Source organism: Neodiprion fabricii, chromosome 4 (genome assembly GCF_021155785.1).
Source record: "Neodiprion fabricii isolate iyNeoFabr1 chromosome 4, iyNeoFabr1.1, whole genome shotgun sequence".
Taxonomy (NCBI): Eukaryota; Metazoa; Arthropoda; class Insecta; order Hymenoptera; family Diprionidae; genus Neodiprion; species Neodiprion fabricii.
In genome coordinates this window covers 23,110,244-23,127,277 of record NC_060242.1, presented here as the reverse complement: position 1 = coordinate 23,127,277, position 17,034 = coordinate 23,110,244, and the positions used below count along the sequence as shown (strand labels likewise).

Here is a 17,034-nt window from a genome sequence, read left to right as displayed (position 1 = left end):
TGAAATAACCATCGAGTTAACTCAATTTGGATAAATTCCAAGAACAAAAATGCCAGAATTTATCAAATGTAGACGTTTATATTTTCATTATAAAAATATTATTGTTCTATAAAGTTGAATATAACAGTTAGTGTGCGATGCGACTTAAGAGACATCCAGGGAATTCTCAAGCCAAGGTAATTATTGCCACATTATTATTTAACCTAAATATGTTTGTGTTAATGAAGCATGTTTATATCCTATTAAATGTGAAATAAGTGTTCATTCAATTTCTAATATTTCGTTAAGCTTGACTTTTGATTGTGCTTTGGAATTTCTACGTATGGTAAATACCAAGTCTAATTTTTTTGGTATACATTCATCAGTCTTGCACGTTATTATATCTAAACTAATGATGAATTCCACTGTCAATTCTCCTTTGGGTATATTCAGAGTTATCGGAGTTTTCAAATCACCTTTAGAAGCTTGGGTAGTCCATTTGTCTGGCAAATTTACCGACCATCTTTGGGGAGCATCTGAATTAAGCTTGAGATCGTTCATGAACTTTACGTCCAATGCAATCTCCAAGTTACCACCGTCTGAACTAACTTCTGCATCAAACTTGTAAGTACCATCAGAATGCGTTGTTTCACTTGGCAAATCAACAGAGATCTGTAACGTTTGGTCAGTAAACATTAAGCTGTTTCAAGAAAAGCAGCGATTTTTCATTCCAACTATTGCCAACACAAAGCTGTAATATTAATTTTTGCCAAAATTTCGAATATTCAACTCAAGTGTAAGAGGTACCGCACACTATGTAACTACCTTCCACTTAAATTACATATAAAAATCCATCCTCTTATTATTTAGTTAGAAACATTGTGTCGAAACAGAAAAAATATTAATTTTTATGAAGGAATTATTCAGATAAAATCGTAAAATGTTGTTTCTGTATAAACGATGGAAATGTTCAAATTCGACATTTTTGTTTTAATCATTGCATTTTACCCGGAAAAATCTTTAAGAAAGTAGATGGATTGTTTTTGCGATTGGAATTCAAACATATATCAAGTGCTCAAAAGTAAACAACTAAAATGCTAAGAAAATAAAATTTCATCAACAGTTTTTATTCTCTACCTGAAAATTAATGGAAGGGTAGAAATTTTCATTTTCTCTGATGTACCACATTTACATGAAAAATAGTCAAATGGCATGAGGCATGTCGTAGACTTGAGCTAAAAAATCAAAATTACAAGAGGATATCATTTTTGGCAAAAATTAACGTTCTAAATTTTGCACGGGCAAAAAAAGGTGTTTTCTATTAACAGTGCAGTAAACATTAATTACTAATTAGATGCTTTAAAATGAACTTTAACAATTTGTACTCTACTAGTAACTATGTGTAAGTCAACACATCATTAGATATCTTACGGTGTCAATTTTATTGTCCTCCAAGCTTATAGACACAATACGGTGGTTATTAGTGTCAGCGACGTAAATGATTCTGCTGCCTAGATGTACAGCTAATCCGCTTGGTTCATCAAACTGAAAGAAGTATCGAGAACCGTGTAAGGAATAAATGAAAAATCCAATCTTTTCAATAGTGCTGCAATAATTCGACGAAGTGGTACCGTACAAAAAAATGGATGTTCATGTTTAATTTTACTGTTATGATATGAGGTCTCGAAAATGTTAAGGTCCGCTAAACTTCTATCAAACCATAATATATAAAAATAGTTAAATCTTGATAGGTGGCTTTTGGTTTGGAGCTTGATGTTTGTGTCATGATATATGAATTTAGAATTACAACTGAGAAATCTCAGCCTTATTGGGTTATTGTTAAGAGCACCAGCCTTTTTATGTCTACGTTATCTGGATTAATTACAGAAAAGTAAGTGCAATAGCATCGAAGGAAAAATGAACAGATAATAAACTAGAAGACTGTAAATGTAATAATACAATGTGATCACTTTCATTCAAAATTCACACACCTTGTGGTTTGCAGTTGGTTTTCCGGCTCCGTAAAGAGTGCGACAGTTTCCGAGGAGATCGACTTTTTTTATTTTATGATTGTATGTATCTGCAATATATACAACCGAATCAACGGAATCCCAAGCCAAACCTAACGGGTGCTGTAGCTTTGCTGAACATTGCCTTCCATCTATGTCTCCAAAGTCATGTAAATTCTAAAACAGTTGGAAGCAATATTTTTATTCTAATATTAATAGTACCACCCATATGTATTCGGAATTCTTACGGGTTATCATTTATTTTTTTAAATAGCGTAAATTGAGAAGCGTATGTTGACGATACTGTGTGAAACAAGAATGGTTTCCTATTTAATTATCCCCACATCTGGTCATACACCAGTTTACAACACTGTCTAGAACTTTTTATGCATAAATCTCTGATGTTTGATCAGATTTTCAGTTCCTTTCACTAGGGAGGTTTGTTGGCCAAAAATCTATACTTCTTATGAATTTTATTAAGAGATAATCATACGTTGAGTATTTGTCAAATTATGATATTTGCAAACCGCGAAGATCTCTAACAATACGAGAACTGAAAATACTGGTATCACGAACATAAAGTGCGTGGTTGAATGTTTAATTTACAACATTGCACCGATAATAATTATAATGAATATAACGAATGGCAATAATGAATTAACTATTTACTGACACAAAAAACTTCGTTTTAGTGACTTTGTAGAAAATAGGCTCCTGAATAACATTAGTGATCAGAAAACGTAATTGAACAAAACTGTAAAATTTATAAATTATGAAGCGATTTGATATAAAGCGTCGATATCTGAGCTTTCGTTGATAGTTCCAGTATTCTCAATTCTTGTATTTTCAAAGAGATCCTGATAGCTTACAAGTATAAAAATTTGGTAAATACTCAATGTATAACTATCTCATGAGAAAATTAATAAAAAGTATCATATTCTCATCGACCAATCTTCTTCATTTGAGAATGTCCAAATTCTTCTCAACTTTTGAGATTTGTAACGAACCTGCTAGTTCACTTAAAAAAAAATTGCAATCATTTACCCCAGGATTCCTATCACCGCCGCATACACCAGAAACTTTTCCATCATCCAAGTGAACAACTCTGACAGAACTGCTCTCACTGTCTGCGAAAAAAAGCATATTCTTTTCCCTTGCCAACGCTAAGCCCGAGGGTTGGGCTAGGCCAGCAGCATGAGGATAAGAGTTATTACGATTTTCTTCTCTCCCACTTCCGACTATTGCGATACAGGTACCTGCCGTTATTGATCTGCATTGTGGAAAAAGAAAACGTTATACCATTGGGTACGGCGATAATGTTGAAAAAAAAAGAAGCTGCAGAGACTTAAAAACACACTTCTTTTTCCACCATATAGTGTCTTCCAAGAAGAAGCCCCATATCTGATGTGTGCCTGCAATGGCAATCATCAAGACTGGCACAGATTTTTCTTCCTGCTTATGGTGATGTATCGCCACATCCCATGGGGAAGATAGGCTCTGAGCCTTACCAACATTTCCGCCAACATAATCATGGCTTTGTTCACCTGTACCTACCAATGTTGTCACTGTTTGCAAAACAAGGTCGATCTGCAAATAGCAAAGGACATTTCCTTAATTTCAAAAGTTTCAATTATTCGTGTGTAAGATGACTGAGTTCTTAGTACCAGATGTCGTAAGTCACTTAATTTTTGAAGAAGAAGCGACCACGGTAAAGTATTTTTAATTATCAGGTTTCCCTACTTTTCTAATTGCGTGATTTTCTGTATCCGCAACAAAAATTTCATCCCCGAGACTGCAAATTCCTTGCGGCGCATTAAATCTAGCAGTTTGAAAATTGCCATCTCTAAAAGCAGGAGCGTATCCACCCACAACATGTTCGACCTTCCCTTTAAGGTCCATAATCAAAATCCTGTTATTTCCTGTGTCAGCGATGACCATTCTGTCCTTATTTTTAATATTAGCCAAATGTATCTTGCCAGGAAATAAGAGAGTATCTTTTGAGACCGGTAGCAAATGTTGTGATGGCTTTAGCGGCAAAGAATGATCAGATATTTCATTCAAAGACTTGAAATACGCAAGGGCAACTTTAATGTACAAGAACATTTCTTCTCTGTGGCCTTCGCCAACTAAGGCAAACAGTGGTTGTCCCTTTGGTCCTGCAAAAATTCATACTGGGTTTGAAATCTGTTTTTAGGCTACACACATTGACGAGTCCTAATTACTGAAAATTGATAGATAACGAATCACGTAAATCATATGAAGTCGAGGTGGCAACAGACCGGGAAATCCAAGAATAGCCAGGGAATTCTATTTCAGCAAAATTGCTACCATTCACCCTGGAAGTTTACTTACCTAAAATCACTAAACTAGGCCAACAGACAATTCCAATGTCTTGCCACATAGAAAGTTTGGCATCATTAACAACAGGATGTGCAATATTGTATCTCTGAACAGCAGCTAAAATTTTACTCGAATCCTTTTCATTGGCAAACTTTGCACTGTGAACACCGATCTATGAGAAAAGTTAATTTAACAAAGGTATCGGAAATATTCAATAGAACTTTAATATTGTTGTATTAGTATGAGACTGGTATTATAAAGAACACTATCGATGAATCTTATGAAGAAGTGATCTTAGATGGAATCATTTCAAAACAGCATTTAATGTATGCTACCTTTGACTGGATAAATAATCACTGTTATCTAAGACATATATTTTCAAGGAACCAAAAGAACTTGGTTGTAACAGAATAGTGAGATACACGAAATTGAAGAAAATAATATCAATTTCATTGTTGATACCAGTTAATATTAAATAAGAACATTTTAAATTCTCAAGAAGTTGACCAATGGCTTTTGAATAAATAATTGATGCGCCCAACACAAATCACAAAAACCTTCATCATTAATTGATTGTCGGGATAAATTTTTCCGCAAGGTAAATCGTGAAATTCCAAACAGCGAATTACATTACAACGTACTACTGACTGTGGAAAAGGTATAGGAGAAAAGAAAATAACGAATATTAGCTGTATAACAGCACGAAGATCAAGAAGCCTCTCTTATTCAATTCAGATGAAAGCACGCAAGCTGTTTCAATGAATTTAAGTCTGTTCAACTATCCACTACGATATGTTGAGTTCCAATGTAGATTGCGCTTGAACTTAGAAGTGGGACACTGTAATTATTTTGAAAATGGACCATAGTCATAAAGTAGAGATTACATAACCATGATAAACAACCCAAAGACTTTCCATAATTGTGTCCACAAAATTGAATTTGAATTGAATGGTCAAGGCTTGTTCCATTGAAAACTGTTGACTACAGTGGTCAGTTTGTTGATGCGAAAAAATTACAGCCAGTGCAAAGAGCTAGGTGAATATTTTGGTCATCAGATCTTGGACTTCTCGCAAATTATTTACAGTTTTGTGCTAATTCATGAAAGGAAATTCACATGATTATTCAGTCAGATAAACCGATGAAGCAGTCACAGGTCTGTACGAATAGAAACAAGGTACTAACAACAACAAGGCCATCCTCGATAGAAAATTTTTTCTCAAGAGCAGCCAAGTCTGGTAATATATGCATGCAATTGATACAGCAGTAGGTGAAGAAGTCGAGAACGCATATTTTCCCAGTGAGGTCCTGGCGCATAGAGATACTCCGCGAGACGTTGAACCATTCTAAGCCTATAAAAGTATAAACAAAAATGCAAATATTAATGTTAGGCATGTAAACAAAGAGAGAAGGACAAAATAACATCTTCCCGTTGAGTAAATAACGTTTATTTGTTCCAATCATTTTATATTAATCACTGTTTATTAAATTACAGGTTTTGGTCTAGATTGTTAGATGAAATCAGTCTTCAAGGGGTAAATCATATTTCTCATGCAAACTGGCGATCGTGACTCCATTTGCTCTGGCCATTGCTCCAAGGATGATTTGAGCGGCGTCTTTAATATCGTTATACTTATGAAGCTGATGCATCGTGTGTTCCATTGAAGATCCGTCAGTTCCTTTGGCTTTCAGCTGTTTTAACTCTTGGTCAAGCTTCTGTTCTGTTTCCACAAGCTCTTGATACTCCTTTGTAATTTCAACCCTAGATTCTTCATCTGACTTGTAATTCAATGACTTTTTTAATAGCTTCACGTCCGGGGATGACATTAGGAGTAAAGACTAGAATACCTGTGATGTAGGAATGTTCAACTACTTTGAATGTGAAAATGGTGAATTACAAAAAAAATTGCATTTTCCACAAAAAAACCATAGGCAAAATCTATGGAATAATCTAAGGAAATATCATTTTCAATCTAAACGTTTGCCATAAAACCTTTTGATGAGCTATGTGTACCGTGGTCATTTTATAGAATTTAATGTATGAAAATGTCACACATATGGAAAATTGTTGGTAAATTCACATGAAAATGTACAAGGTGCAACTTGTTTGGAGTGACTTGTGAAATTGTCTCAGGTTAACGTGGTCAAAGAAAAACGGTTTTGGGCCAAAGAGGGTACATCTGATTTTCAGCTTTAACAAGTGGCGAACTACCATTTCTCAATGTTTGACAAAGTATAACATTGATATACGTAAGTCGTAGCATTATTAGTACAGTGGGGAAAAATTTGACTATAAACAAAACTTGTTTTTCGCAGATAGTATTTAGATAACAATTGTACGTAAAAAAAAGTTGACAGAACTTGCAGTAAAATTCGTATAGTGAAACAAAGATGTGTCACACTACAGTAACAAACACAAAATTTGTTTCACTGGAATGACTTGTGACAATGAAAGCTAACCTATAAATTAAATTCCATTCTCATCCAGCAAACATATTAACTTCGATTGTGCTTGCATCTAGAGTGAAAAAACCTAAAGATTGGGTAATTTATCGCAATTAATAGCCCTAGATTTTCAAACTATGACAGTGTTTAGAATTATTACAGAGTACAGCGTTGAAGAAAAATAAATTCCGCTAGGCTATATTGTAATACATTGTTAAACGTCGAGTCATGGCAAGATTTTTGACATCAGACATAACGATGACAATGTTATCGTTTTATTTTTCAGCCAAGGTTGCTCCCTGTGTTAATCAGAAACAGATGAGGATCGTCACAAGCACAAGAAAAACATACCTTTTTGAAACTCGTTGGCACACGCGTCCTTTGCAGCGTATTTCTTGATATGCCGTAGAGCAATCTTCTCTTTTTCTCGAGGGTTCGTGACGCTCGTCACCTCTTGTCGTACCTCGATAGACACTTGTGTTAAATCTTCAATAACTTCACGGACGTTCATTTTTTCAGCACCGCTATCGCCGGTCCAGAAACTGTAAAGTTTATTCCAAATCATCCACTCGCACGTTTATTAATAGACTCTCAAGTAATGACGAAGAAAATCAACTGAGTTATCACAAGTCACAACCACAAACACGCCTAACTGACGTAAGCCTACGTGAGATTATGCAGCTTCGTTGCATATTTTATCTGATGGTGAATATCATTGGGCTCCATTACGGTTCTTCCTATTTGTTGAACCTAATACGCAACGCTTTGTATAGCCTTCTAAAATCTAACTCACATTCTCTTAATTACTAAAATGATAAGTTATTTGACGACTTGAAGCCTCGTCATTTTGTGAGTTAGTAAACACCAAAGCAACCGGCATATCTAGATCTAGTCACTTAGTTTCGTACAACTTACGAACGAGAAAGAAACGGAGTTCTTTTCAACAGGCGCAGACACCCGTAGCTCATCATGTTTGACAAATTTTTCAACTAGACGTCACGTTTTCAACGCAATACGTATTGTCTTTTACTGCTGAAATTTAAAAGTTCTAGTTCGCTGTGACAGATTAGCATGTTGGAGACGTAGACCTGAGCCTGGTGATATGCAACAACGCAGACATAAAGTTGCATAACCTTCGGAACATAAGGCGTGTGAATCCGGCATTTATAGACTCTTGAAGCGACAATCCTATTGGTCGATCCTTAGCTACTACGTCTCCGTCGTACGGTCAAATAACGGTATACGAAACGGATTAACCAAGCTCAATAATGTTACATAATTGATGTATTTTCCATTCTTTTAAGTTCGTGCTTATAATGATCAGGACTGTGCTATGTAAGGTGAGTTGCCTATAATACGGCGCTATGCGATGGCATTCATTTTTACCGGTAGTGATGAAATTCCCGTTAAGAAGAAATTGTAAACGAGTTTATTAAATTGAAAAGAAGTAATTTTTATTTAACTTTTTGGAATTGCGAAAATAAAAAATGATCATCAACTTAATTACTCGAAATAGGAAAATGAAATATAATTTCATATTCGAATGATCGAATTAAGAAAATAAAGGGTGATTCCAAATGTGGATGTTTAAATTAGAAAAATGAATTAATACTTCTTTACTCAATGTTTTGGAAGAAAATGAAAACTAGTCCCTAGTTTAAATTTTTTACTTGAAAGTTCAAAAATAATTCTTAATTCAATTTTCAGAGTTGAAAAATAAAAAATAATTCTTAATTTAATGTTTCGAAATATACAAAAATCTCAACCAATTTTTTGAATTAAATAGGTAAAAAACAATTCAGAATTGAATTATTGTATTGACAGGGTAGTACACTTTAACATTAACAATTATGATGGGTTAAGAATATACGATATGAATTGCAGTATAATTTACTTAAACTTAAATAAACGAAGTCTAGCAGTGCGGCCATTTTGTACCGAACCGGATAACAAAATCTCACATCTCTATCTATTCTTTTATATTCTATAGTTATTATCGGAAAGTAAGAGGGATTGTGGTCTGTCGCTCCCAAAGCAAAACGAAACTGTGTTGTCTCCATTTAGGTGCAAATAATGACAGATTAATTACATATCATGGACATGGTCAGGAATTAGCTCTCCACTTACTAGATTCTGCTCATAGTATCTCTAGGTAAGCCAATCAGAGCCGCGTGGAAGTTTCGTAACCTTACTCGCTGATATCGCCTGTCAGAACGGTGCCGTCACAAGAGCCGTGTAATTTGCACCCTGTTTTGCGGTATTCGACGAACATTGGTGCGCCTCCAATACTCAACGCGAGTTGAAGTATTTAGAGGAAAAGAAACAGAAATGGGAAAACGATGCCATGTGAAAAATTGTCAGACTGGACACACTGTAGATGGTATCACGGTATCAGACTACTCCGTTTTCAGAGTTCCGCAAAACCCCATTACTCGCGAAAAGTGGATATCATTTTTAAAATTGCACGGGAGTGGGCGTACTAATCGAAAAAATCTTCACGTATGCGAGAGGCATTTTCCAGAGAAATACGTTGAAAAAGAGTATAAATGTATCGACAGCGATGGAAATCCACTGCTCGAGGTGAGAACATTAAAGATTTATGATATATATATATCGGAGAAAGAAGTGTGTTAACTACCCTGAGTGTGGCGGATTGCTGCCTGCGTTATTCTCTCAGAAGACTCGACAATTCAATAGGTGTGTGAAAACATAAGGCAAATTACAGTTTTGATATCGCTTTTCATCACTGACACACTATGCGTTCTTTTTATATTACAGCGCAAATTTCTGAAAGTTAGACTGGCGTATGGCGCCGTTCCCATATATCCTGCCCAACAAGAGGTGAATGTTGTCCCAGGAAAGTCTACAGTGGACTCCTCATTATTGAAAGATGTAACCAATACTGCTAATATGGATGACGAAGAACACCCAGAGATTATAGCAAAAGATGTTAACAAGTCTATGGAAGAATTGATGATTTGCACCAGTTCTGATGAGTCTATTGAGGAAGAAATAATTGATGAGCCAAATCAAGTATTTTACCGGCACAATGAAATTTTATTTTACGAAGTATTTAGTGAGGCATCAACCCTGCAACTACCAGATAAATCGTGGGGCATTCATCGAGTTGAAACTCCAAGAAAGACAATCTGTGTTACTCAGATGGAAAGAATGCCGAGTGAGAAAGAAGCACCACTTGTAGCAGTGAAACAGGTGAAATTTCCATATCAGTGTTAGTATGAGATTGAAGTTGGTAACATAGCGTTACAAATTGTTTTAAAAATTAGTATTATGCAACTGTAATGGGTTTTGAAGGATTTGAATGTGTCAAATATGATTATGGTTTACTTTATTATGGTTCACTGAATTTCAGACTAACCTTAAATTGTAAAATCACCATTTCTTTCAAAAAATGCATTATTTCATCAACATTGCAACTACAAACCTGTGTGTTGATTCGATATTATTAAAAATATTTCGTGAAAGTGGCTACTCATACTTGAGGAGTTGGCCGTACTACACAATAGCACACAATGCAAAATCACCTTCAATAGCTTGAGTACCTACTTTCATTGCATATACGGTTAACCCTTATGATCATACAGTTTCACTGATCAAATTCACGTTTAAATATATCTTCCAAATGCATCAAATACGTATTTTCCAGGTTATTTCACTGTTCACGATGTTTCTTTTACAGATTGTGTTTTACGAGAATCTAAATTTTAACACGTACATTTACGATCGATCAATCCCCATACCAAAAGCAAATCCAAAGACCACCAGGGACATGGAATCTCTCATTGCATATTTCCATGCTATCAAAGTGTGTAGGGGAGGCCCACCTGTCGCGATGTATAAGGGTATTGTCCTTCGATGCGCATATAAGGATAAGATAAATAGATGGCGACACAACCTTTGTCCATTAAAAACACATGGTGAAAATATGTGTAAATATTGTGTTAAAGTATATAGAAATGCAGATGCTTGTATCTTTTTCAAAACAAAGGGGCATATACCACGATCACATCTGTTACCTTCTACGAAAAAAACGATTGCGATATTAAGAAAGTTGAAACGCAGTCAAATTCAAACACTCTACCGTAATCAAGTGAAATTGTCCCAGATAAACGAAATGTTAACAGTTCTTTATCGAAGAGAAATGTCTTAATAGAATAACATAAAAACGTGATGGCATAGTTCAATATAGCTAAGAGTCAAAAAATATTTTGCGGTGTACACTCACATATACAGAAAAATCAAGTAATTTTAGCTATTATTCAGTAATAGTGTTCAACGTAATTCTATTATGCATTATTAGAACCTCATTATTGTACGGAATTTATGGACTTGCAATGCACTACAGTTCAAAATAATTAATTCTAAAATGACTGATCAGAACTCTTAAAAAAAACTAAAGTCAATTGAAGACTAAATTCACGAGTAATAAATCGACTTCAATTTCGTTCATAATTGGTGAATCATCCTTACAATCCGTTATACATCAATTGTCTACATTAATAATAAATACTTATATAAATTCAACGTTTACATTTTATAAAGTACAGCTATTTTCGTATCTAAGGCATAAAGTATCACACCTGTGGTGCGAACAATATTTTTCCTCCTACGTAGGCGTAAACGGGATTTATCGGTTCGCTGCGCGGGTGTAAAATCCTGCTTTATACCTACTATAACAAAAAATCTATTTCAGACTGTTGAAGGCAACAAAATATTGTGTAGCTTTTAAAATCATATGTTACCGATCAGTTAGAATTTACCACTAGGTCTATGTGTTCGTACGTACAGTACTGATACGAAACAAGCAGATCCTTTATTTGCTATATTGTGACGTAATCGAAAATCTGAAGACTGACATTATAGCCTTTGCATATGATATGTATGGTTCAAGTGTCAAAGGTATATTCATACATACATGAGGATTTTACTCACATGTATTATGTTGTAGATAAATAATTTTAATAAAGCCAATCTATTATATTTCAAAAAAGTTTGTGTGTTTCATACTTGATTTTTTGCACTGTTTTTGACATCTTCGTTCTCGATTGAAAATATTTATTCACAAAACTCTTGTACATTTATCCAGAAAATTGCAAATTATAAATACCCAGTACTTGTGAGCAAGTGAGCCAATATCAGTCCTGGCAGAACTGAACGTTAATTAGAATTTATGTGAAAAAATTAATTTGAAATATATGAAATTTTAAGATGAATCCTCTAATTTGAAATGCCAAAGCCAAGCAATGAGACCTATCCTTAGTACAATATACACATTACACAAGCTGTAACGTCCTATTACAATCCTGCTGGAAGCGCAACTCTATTTAGTTACAGTAGAAAATGCTTATAGAAATCATTTGTTGGTGTTGTTTTGCTGATTTTTGACGTTGTGATTAAACCTTTAACTAATAACATCGAGTAATCCTAATGATATTAATAACAAATTTTCTAAAATATATTTATAAATATACATTAGCCCCTCCTTAAATTTATTATCAAGTTTGATTTGCCTATATGTAATCGTTGGTTGGTCGTTCTAGATGACTGACATTCCCAATCGCCAAAAATTGAACCGTTTATGTGTGGAGTGGAAAAAAATTAGCAAGGGATGGACTTTTGAGAATTCATCTGGGGGTATCTCAGGTATTTTGTTTTGTACCACTGGCATCTCGTATAAAGTGCAATTTAAAAGCCTCGTATTCGTGTTCAGTAACGAATGGTCCCACGTTACGTTACATCGATTTGATTCAGCGCATGCGTAATATCAACCGATCACGTGGACGGTTTCAACACTGTTGATTGAATCAAGAGGAATATCCTAGATTTTATTCGCTGTTTGATTGATGTCTTACGTACCGCGTCAAACCGATTTGATGTGGATATGCTCAATAAATGATCCTGTATAATTAAGGTGGGATTCCATGGGCAGCAAAAGGTAGCAGCAGTTTGGTAACTTACTAAATGTTACTAGCATCTGTCTATCGGTTTGACGCAGCAACATCGTTGCTCATTAAATGCTTAGAGCATGTACAGTAATTAAATGTCATACGTTTGCTGCTCTGTTGTTCGGATGAATGAACTTAAAGCAGCAAAAACTTGCGCCGAAAGTGCTAGTAACTTTCAGTGAATTGAGTAAAAATGAGTCGGTCGGTAAGGATGAGATTTTCTCTTCACAGTCATTCGCGATATTTTGTTTTGGCGCTGCGCGAAGCGGTCATTTCCGGTACGAAATATAGTACCGGGACGGGAGTATAGAATATTGTATTGCATTGAAAAAATGGTTACATATGGACATGGATGAACGTTCGTGCGCGTTGAATGAGTATGAGATGCAAAGCAGATAACGCGTGAATGATCGTGAATAAAAATCTAATTCCAAACATCACCGGAGTTCGTTAATGCGTAAAAGATCGTGCGATGATCTCTCTCGAAATTATAACACTACGCCACTCGACTCAAAGCGAGGAGTTTGACGGTTGACATTTTCCACGCGCTGGGGAGTCCGTCCGTCCAACGGAACGGCCAGTCACCCGGAATACCGAGGATACTGATTAGGCGAGAGTTTGCGGCCTTCGTTATCCGCAGGATTAGAATACACGTGAGTCATTTCCACATTGTACTACGATAGCTAGGTTAAGGGGTAATCGACCCGCCCATTCTCCCTGAATCCTCACCCGTCACACTCCCTGTACATACAAAGCCGAAAACTGAGCCAGGCATCAGGGGTGTGTCTCGCTCTCGGGTGTCGTAGGCTAATCGTAAGAGTGCCGACACAGCCATCGAGTCGACTGTATATTCACCGACATCCAACCGCCTCGCACTGATAATCATACATGTATCATTGACGACTGTGCAATTGGGTACAACACCCTTTGCAGAGTCTCGAATTCAAAATATTCGACAAATATACCGATCGCCGCCATTGGCCGTTGGTTGGTCGGCATCGACGTTGATGCGGCCAATATCCAGGGACGGTTGATCATGCGCGTATTTTCCGACCTGTCATCGAGCGACTGCACAAGGCCAGTCGCTTTTTGCAGCAATTTCGTCTTTCGGCGTGTTGACATCGCCGCCGTAACGAAATTCGTTCAAAAAATAGTAGATTCAGCCGAAGCGATGCGCTCGCGCCCCACCCCGAGTCCTTCCGTCGAGCGGATCTTCTCCCCCCTCCCGGCGTTCAACCATCGCAGCTTCGGTCACGAAACTGAGCCAAATCGCTCTGGGATACCGCGGTGCGAGGTTCGCGTGCTTCTGCCGGTTTCACGAATATACGTACACACATCATCATACGCGGTGCACGCGTAGGTACAGACGAGAATTTGATTAATATGAGTTACGACCGTTGCTATCGACGCGCTAATTCCGGTTGTCTCCTTGTTAATACTTGGTTAAATTTGTGATAAAGTAACGAGTTGCTGTTAATTCTTATTTACTTAAGTGGTGGTGTCGAGTGCGCGGAGTGATCTCTATATATATATCTCTCTCTTTCATTCACTTTTATCCTTTTCTCCGCGACTTATGTATTCGCTCATACTGTGCTAAGTATATGAAAGTGGCTTCCAGGTATTTGTTGATTTATTAATCCATCGCCGTGGACCTACGGTTTAAGTGACTACGACGGTAACGGCACACGGTCATCTCAAGGTGCGTGCCTACTTTTTACTCTTCGTTACTCATTTATTTTAGGTATACTCTCGACGGCGTTGTCGGCTGTGGGCCGCCACATCGAATATCAATGCCCAACTGTTCACGATGATTTTTCGAATCTTCACTGCTATTCGCACGTTCCGTAATCTCGCAATCTCGCCAACTCACGCGCAACAGATTTCTTGGTTTTTTGCAAATTAGTTGGCTCTAGTTCTTCGTTCGGAATCGATGCCCCGAATCTCGAGCTGTCAGTGAATTAATTTCAGATTGCCGAATACGTTACAGGTACAACGTATTTTTGAACTTGGTTCGCTTTGTCGTTACCCGATGTATCGGTGTTGTATTTCTTGGCATTACAAGCGAAGCGATGCCCTTTCGGATCTGGTTCAACTGCTAATTCGGATTCAAATATTTTCACACGGCGAGACCGAGCGGTTCATTGCTGATTTCTCGTTTCGGTAAAGCTTTCTCGTACCATCTGCATCTCGATTAATACTCACGAAGTTGATCCGGATTCGCTCTTAAAAAATTACGCGTAGAGCAATATTCTTTCACAACAAACGTTCCATTTTTGCAATGGATCACAATCGAGTTTCAAATTTCGCTTGAAAATTAATCGTTCACCTTAGAACGAGTCGTCGAAGTCTATTATGCAACACAACGGTAAAATTATTCAAGATATGTAAAGTTTAAACGTTTATTTCAGGTAAAAGCATTTTCATTCTTTTGTAGACCATCTAGAGCAAAGCGATAGAATTTGAGTTCATACAACTCGGCATCACCCTATTTTTGTCCTTTGACCATCGCTAGTCATTGACGTGCTTGCAGTGTTTGCCCATGATCAGATAACGGCAGCTTGCTATGCAGTTTTGGAAAAAATCGAAAGTTTGTCTGAAATTCAGTAAACCATTACGAAAGAAGACATACTTGCTAGACTGTTACAGATTAGGGCAAAATTTTTTTTTTCCGTTTTTGGTGGCGAAATTTAAAGTAAAGAAATCAAACTTTGATGAAACATCCAAGTTTCTAATGGTCCGAAACCCGGCGTTCAAAATTCCGAAAGGACCAAATGCTAAACGGGCATAACGCCGATAAGTCGAAAGTTCCTAAAGTGCTAAAATGAGAAATTTAAAAACTTTTAAACGTCCAAATTCCTAATGATGGAAAATTTTCAGTCCCCTAAATTTCCGGCTTGGTGAAATTTTACGACTTGGGTCTTTCTTTGCTTAGGATTTTCGACATGTTTACGTTCGGAATCCTGGTCATTCTGATTTTCGGTTTTTCTGATTTTTTACACCTACTCGTTGAGTAAACTACGCCGTGTGAATATACATTAATTTTCGGAACTTTACTCTATCGGAACTTTAATTTTCTCAACTTTTCTCTATCGTAAGTTGAATTTTCGGAATCGCGTTTCGTAACTTTGAGCCGTCGGGTATTCGATCATTCGAAACTTTGTTGTTTCATAAAAGTTTGATTTCCAATGCTTCAAATTTTGCCACGAAATAATTCGGAATTAGACGCTTTCGGAACTTCACCCCCGCCCTGAGTATATCCATGCAAGGATACGTTATTCGAATGTGAAAAAGTTACAAGTTGCGATGCATCTCTTATCGTTAAACTCGCGTCGTCGATCCTACACTCCACAGGATTATCTTTACGATGAAAACTAACGTTAAGACCTTTATCCAGCGAATAAATAACATTTCGAAGAAATACTCACATATCGCATACCGCGTACCTTCAAAGTGATTTTAACGTTGAAAAACGCTGAATATCTTTGGACGTTTCGTTATTTCGATATCTTAATACTGTTAACAAGTTGGGCGTCGTCGTGTGTCAGGCGTAGTATTTTTCTGGCTTCTCGTGTGTCGCACATGCTCTGCCTGTCTGTCAGGCTATCGATTCCATTCAACTACGTGTATGGGCATATTCGATGTACGGGGGACCGTTTTTCGACCCTCATATCCGGACTAACTTGACGGTGGGACAAAACACGGGGTGAAACGCGTGACGGCGCGGAACCGACGATAGCGGCCTTTTTACAAAACCACGTATATCTACAGGAACGACACTTGACTCCTGTTTGGCCGGATGGATAGAGGCCGTGTTACGTCATTGTACGGTATCACTTGTTGTTCGTTTTTTCTGCAAGAACAAAAACAAAACAAAACAAAAATCTCACAGAGTCAATAATGGGTTTACTGTTATGTGAATGAAACTTTCGTTCTTATTCTCTTTCTTTCCATCTCACGCGTGTCTCAGGAATATGACCGGGTTTCTCTGTAGGCGCATTGTCTCACATGGTGTCTATACGCCTGTGTTGTCGCAGAATTAATGAGGGATTGAAGAAGTTCGTAACGTCGACGTAACTTAGAGTATTGAAAAAAATTACTGTTTGGATTTTACTGCCTGAGAATCAGTTCACAGACGTTGTTTGTCATTTTTCATTTTTCTAAATTGGTCCGTTGCGTTAATTTTATCAACTTCAACATCTGGAATTAATTTATTCAGGTTAGTGTAGGTCGAGCTTCTGATTGAAATTCCTCAAACAAACAACGCATTAATGTTCGTTCGAATCGAGATTCAATTCATT

At 36.8% G+C, this 17,034-nt stretch overlaps 3 protein-coding genes across 9 annotated transcripts in view; 2 read left to right on the top strand and 1 right to left on the bottom strand.

The window, feature by feature from the left end:
* Positions 1-58: 58 nt before the first annotated feature.
* LOC124180175 (NHL repeat-containing protein 2) lies at positions 59-7,846 on the bottom strand. 3 transcript variants are annotated; one of them, XM_046565325.1, is made up of 10 exons: positions 7,686-7,846; positions 7,122-7,312; positions 5,511-5,677; positions 4,341-4,500; positions 3,729-4,144; positions 3,346-3,575; positions 3,033-3,258; positions 1,971-2,165; positions 1,411-1,524; positions 59-651 (listed from the first exon to the last, which is right to left on the bottom strand). In XM_046565325.1, the coding sequence occupies exons 1-10, from the start codon at positions 7,739-7,741 to the stop codon at positions 262-264; spliced, it is 2,145 nt and encodes a 714-aa protein (XP_046421281.1). In that variant the 5' UTR covers positions 7,742-7,846; the 3' UTR covers positions 59-261. The 3 variants fall into 3 exon arrangements, with proteins under 3 accessions (XP_046421281.1, XP_046421280.1, XP_046421283.1); XM_046565324.1 differs by lacking the exon at positions 7,686-7,846 and adding an exon at positions 7,438-7,628; XM_046565327.1 differs by lacking the exon at positions 7,686-7,846 and adding an exon at positions 5,819-6,173 and having other exon boundaries at positions 7,122-7,431.
* An 838-nt stretch (positions 7,847-8,684) lies between these two features.
* LOC124180183 lies at positions 8,685-12,141 on the top strand. Of its 4 annotated transcripts, XM_046565347.1 has the most exons (4): positions 8,687-8,834; positions 8,914-9,350; positions 9,549-9,983; positions 10,471-12,138. In XM_046565347.1, the coding sequence occupies exons 2-4, from the start codon at positions 9,099-9,101 to the stop codon at positions 10,939-10,941; spliced, it is 1,158 nt and encodes a 385-aa protein (XP_046421303.1). In that variant the 5' UTR covers positions 8,687-8,834; positions 8,914-9,098; the 3' UTR covers positions 10,942-12,138. The 4 variants fall into 4 exon arrangements, with proteins under 4 accessions (XP_046421305.1, XP_046421303.1, XP_046421304.1 ...); XM_046565349.1 differs by having other exon boundaries at positions 8,685-9,350; positions 9,549-10,002; positions 10,471-12,141; XM_046565348.1 differs by having other exon boundaries at positions 8,687-9,467; positions 10,471-12,139.
* Positions 12,142-13,058: 917 nt separating this feature from the next.
* LOC124181387 (protein hu-li tai shao) overlaps positions 13,059-17,034 on the top strand; it is a 63,655-nt gene continuing 59,679 nt past the window's right edge. Inside the window, exon 1 of one of the 2 annotated variants that reach the window (XM_046567913.1) lies at positions 13,059-13,389. The gene's annotated coding sequence lies outside the window, so the exon portion shown is untranslated. Of the gene's footprint in view, positions 13,390-13,996; positions 14,436-17,034 lie in introns of those variants that run through there. The other variant, XM_046567914.1, reaches the window with a different exon arrangement.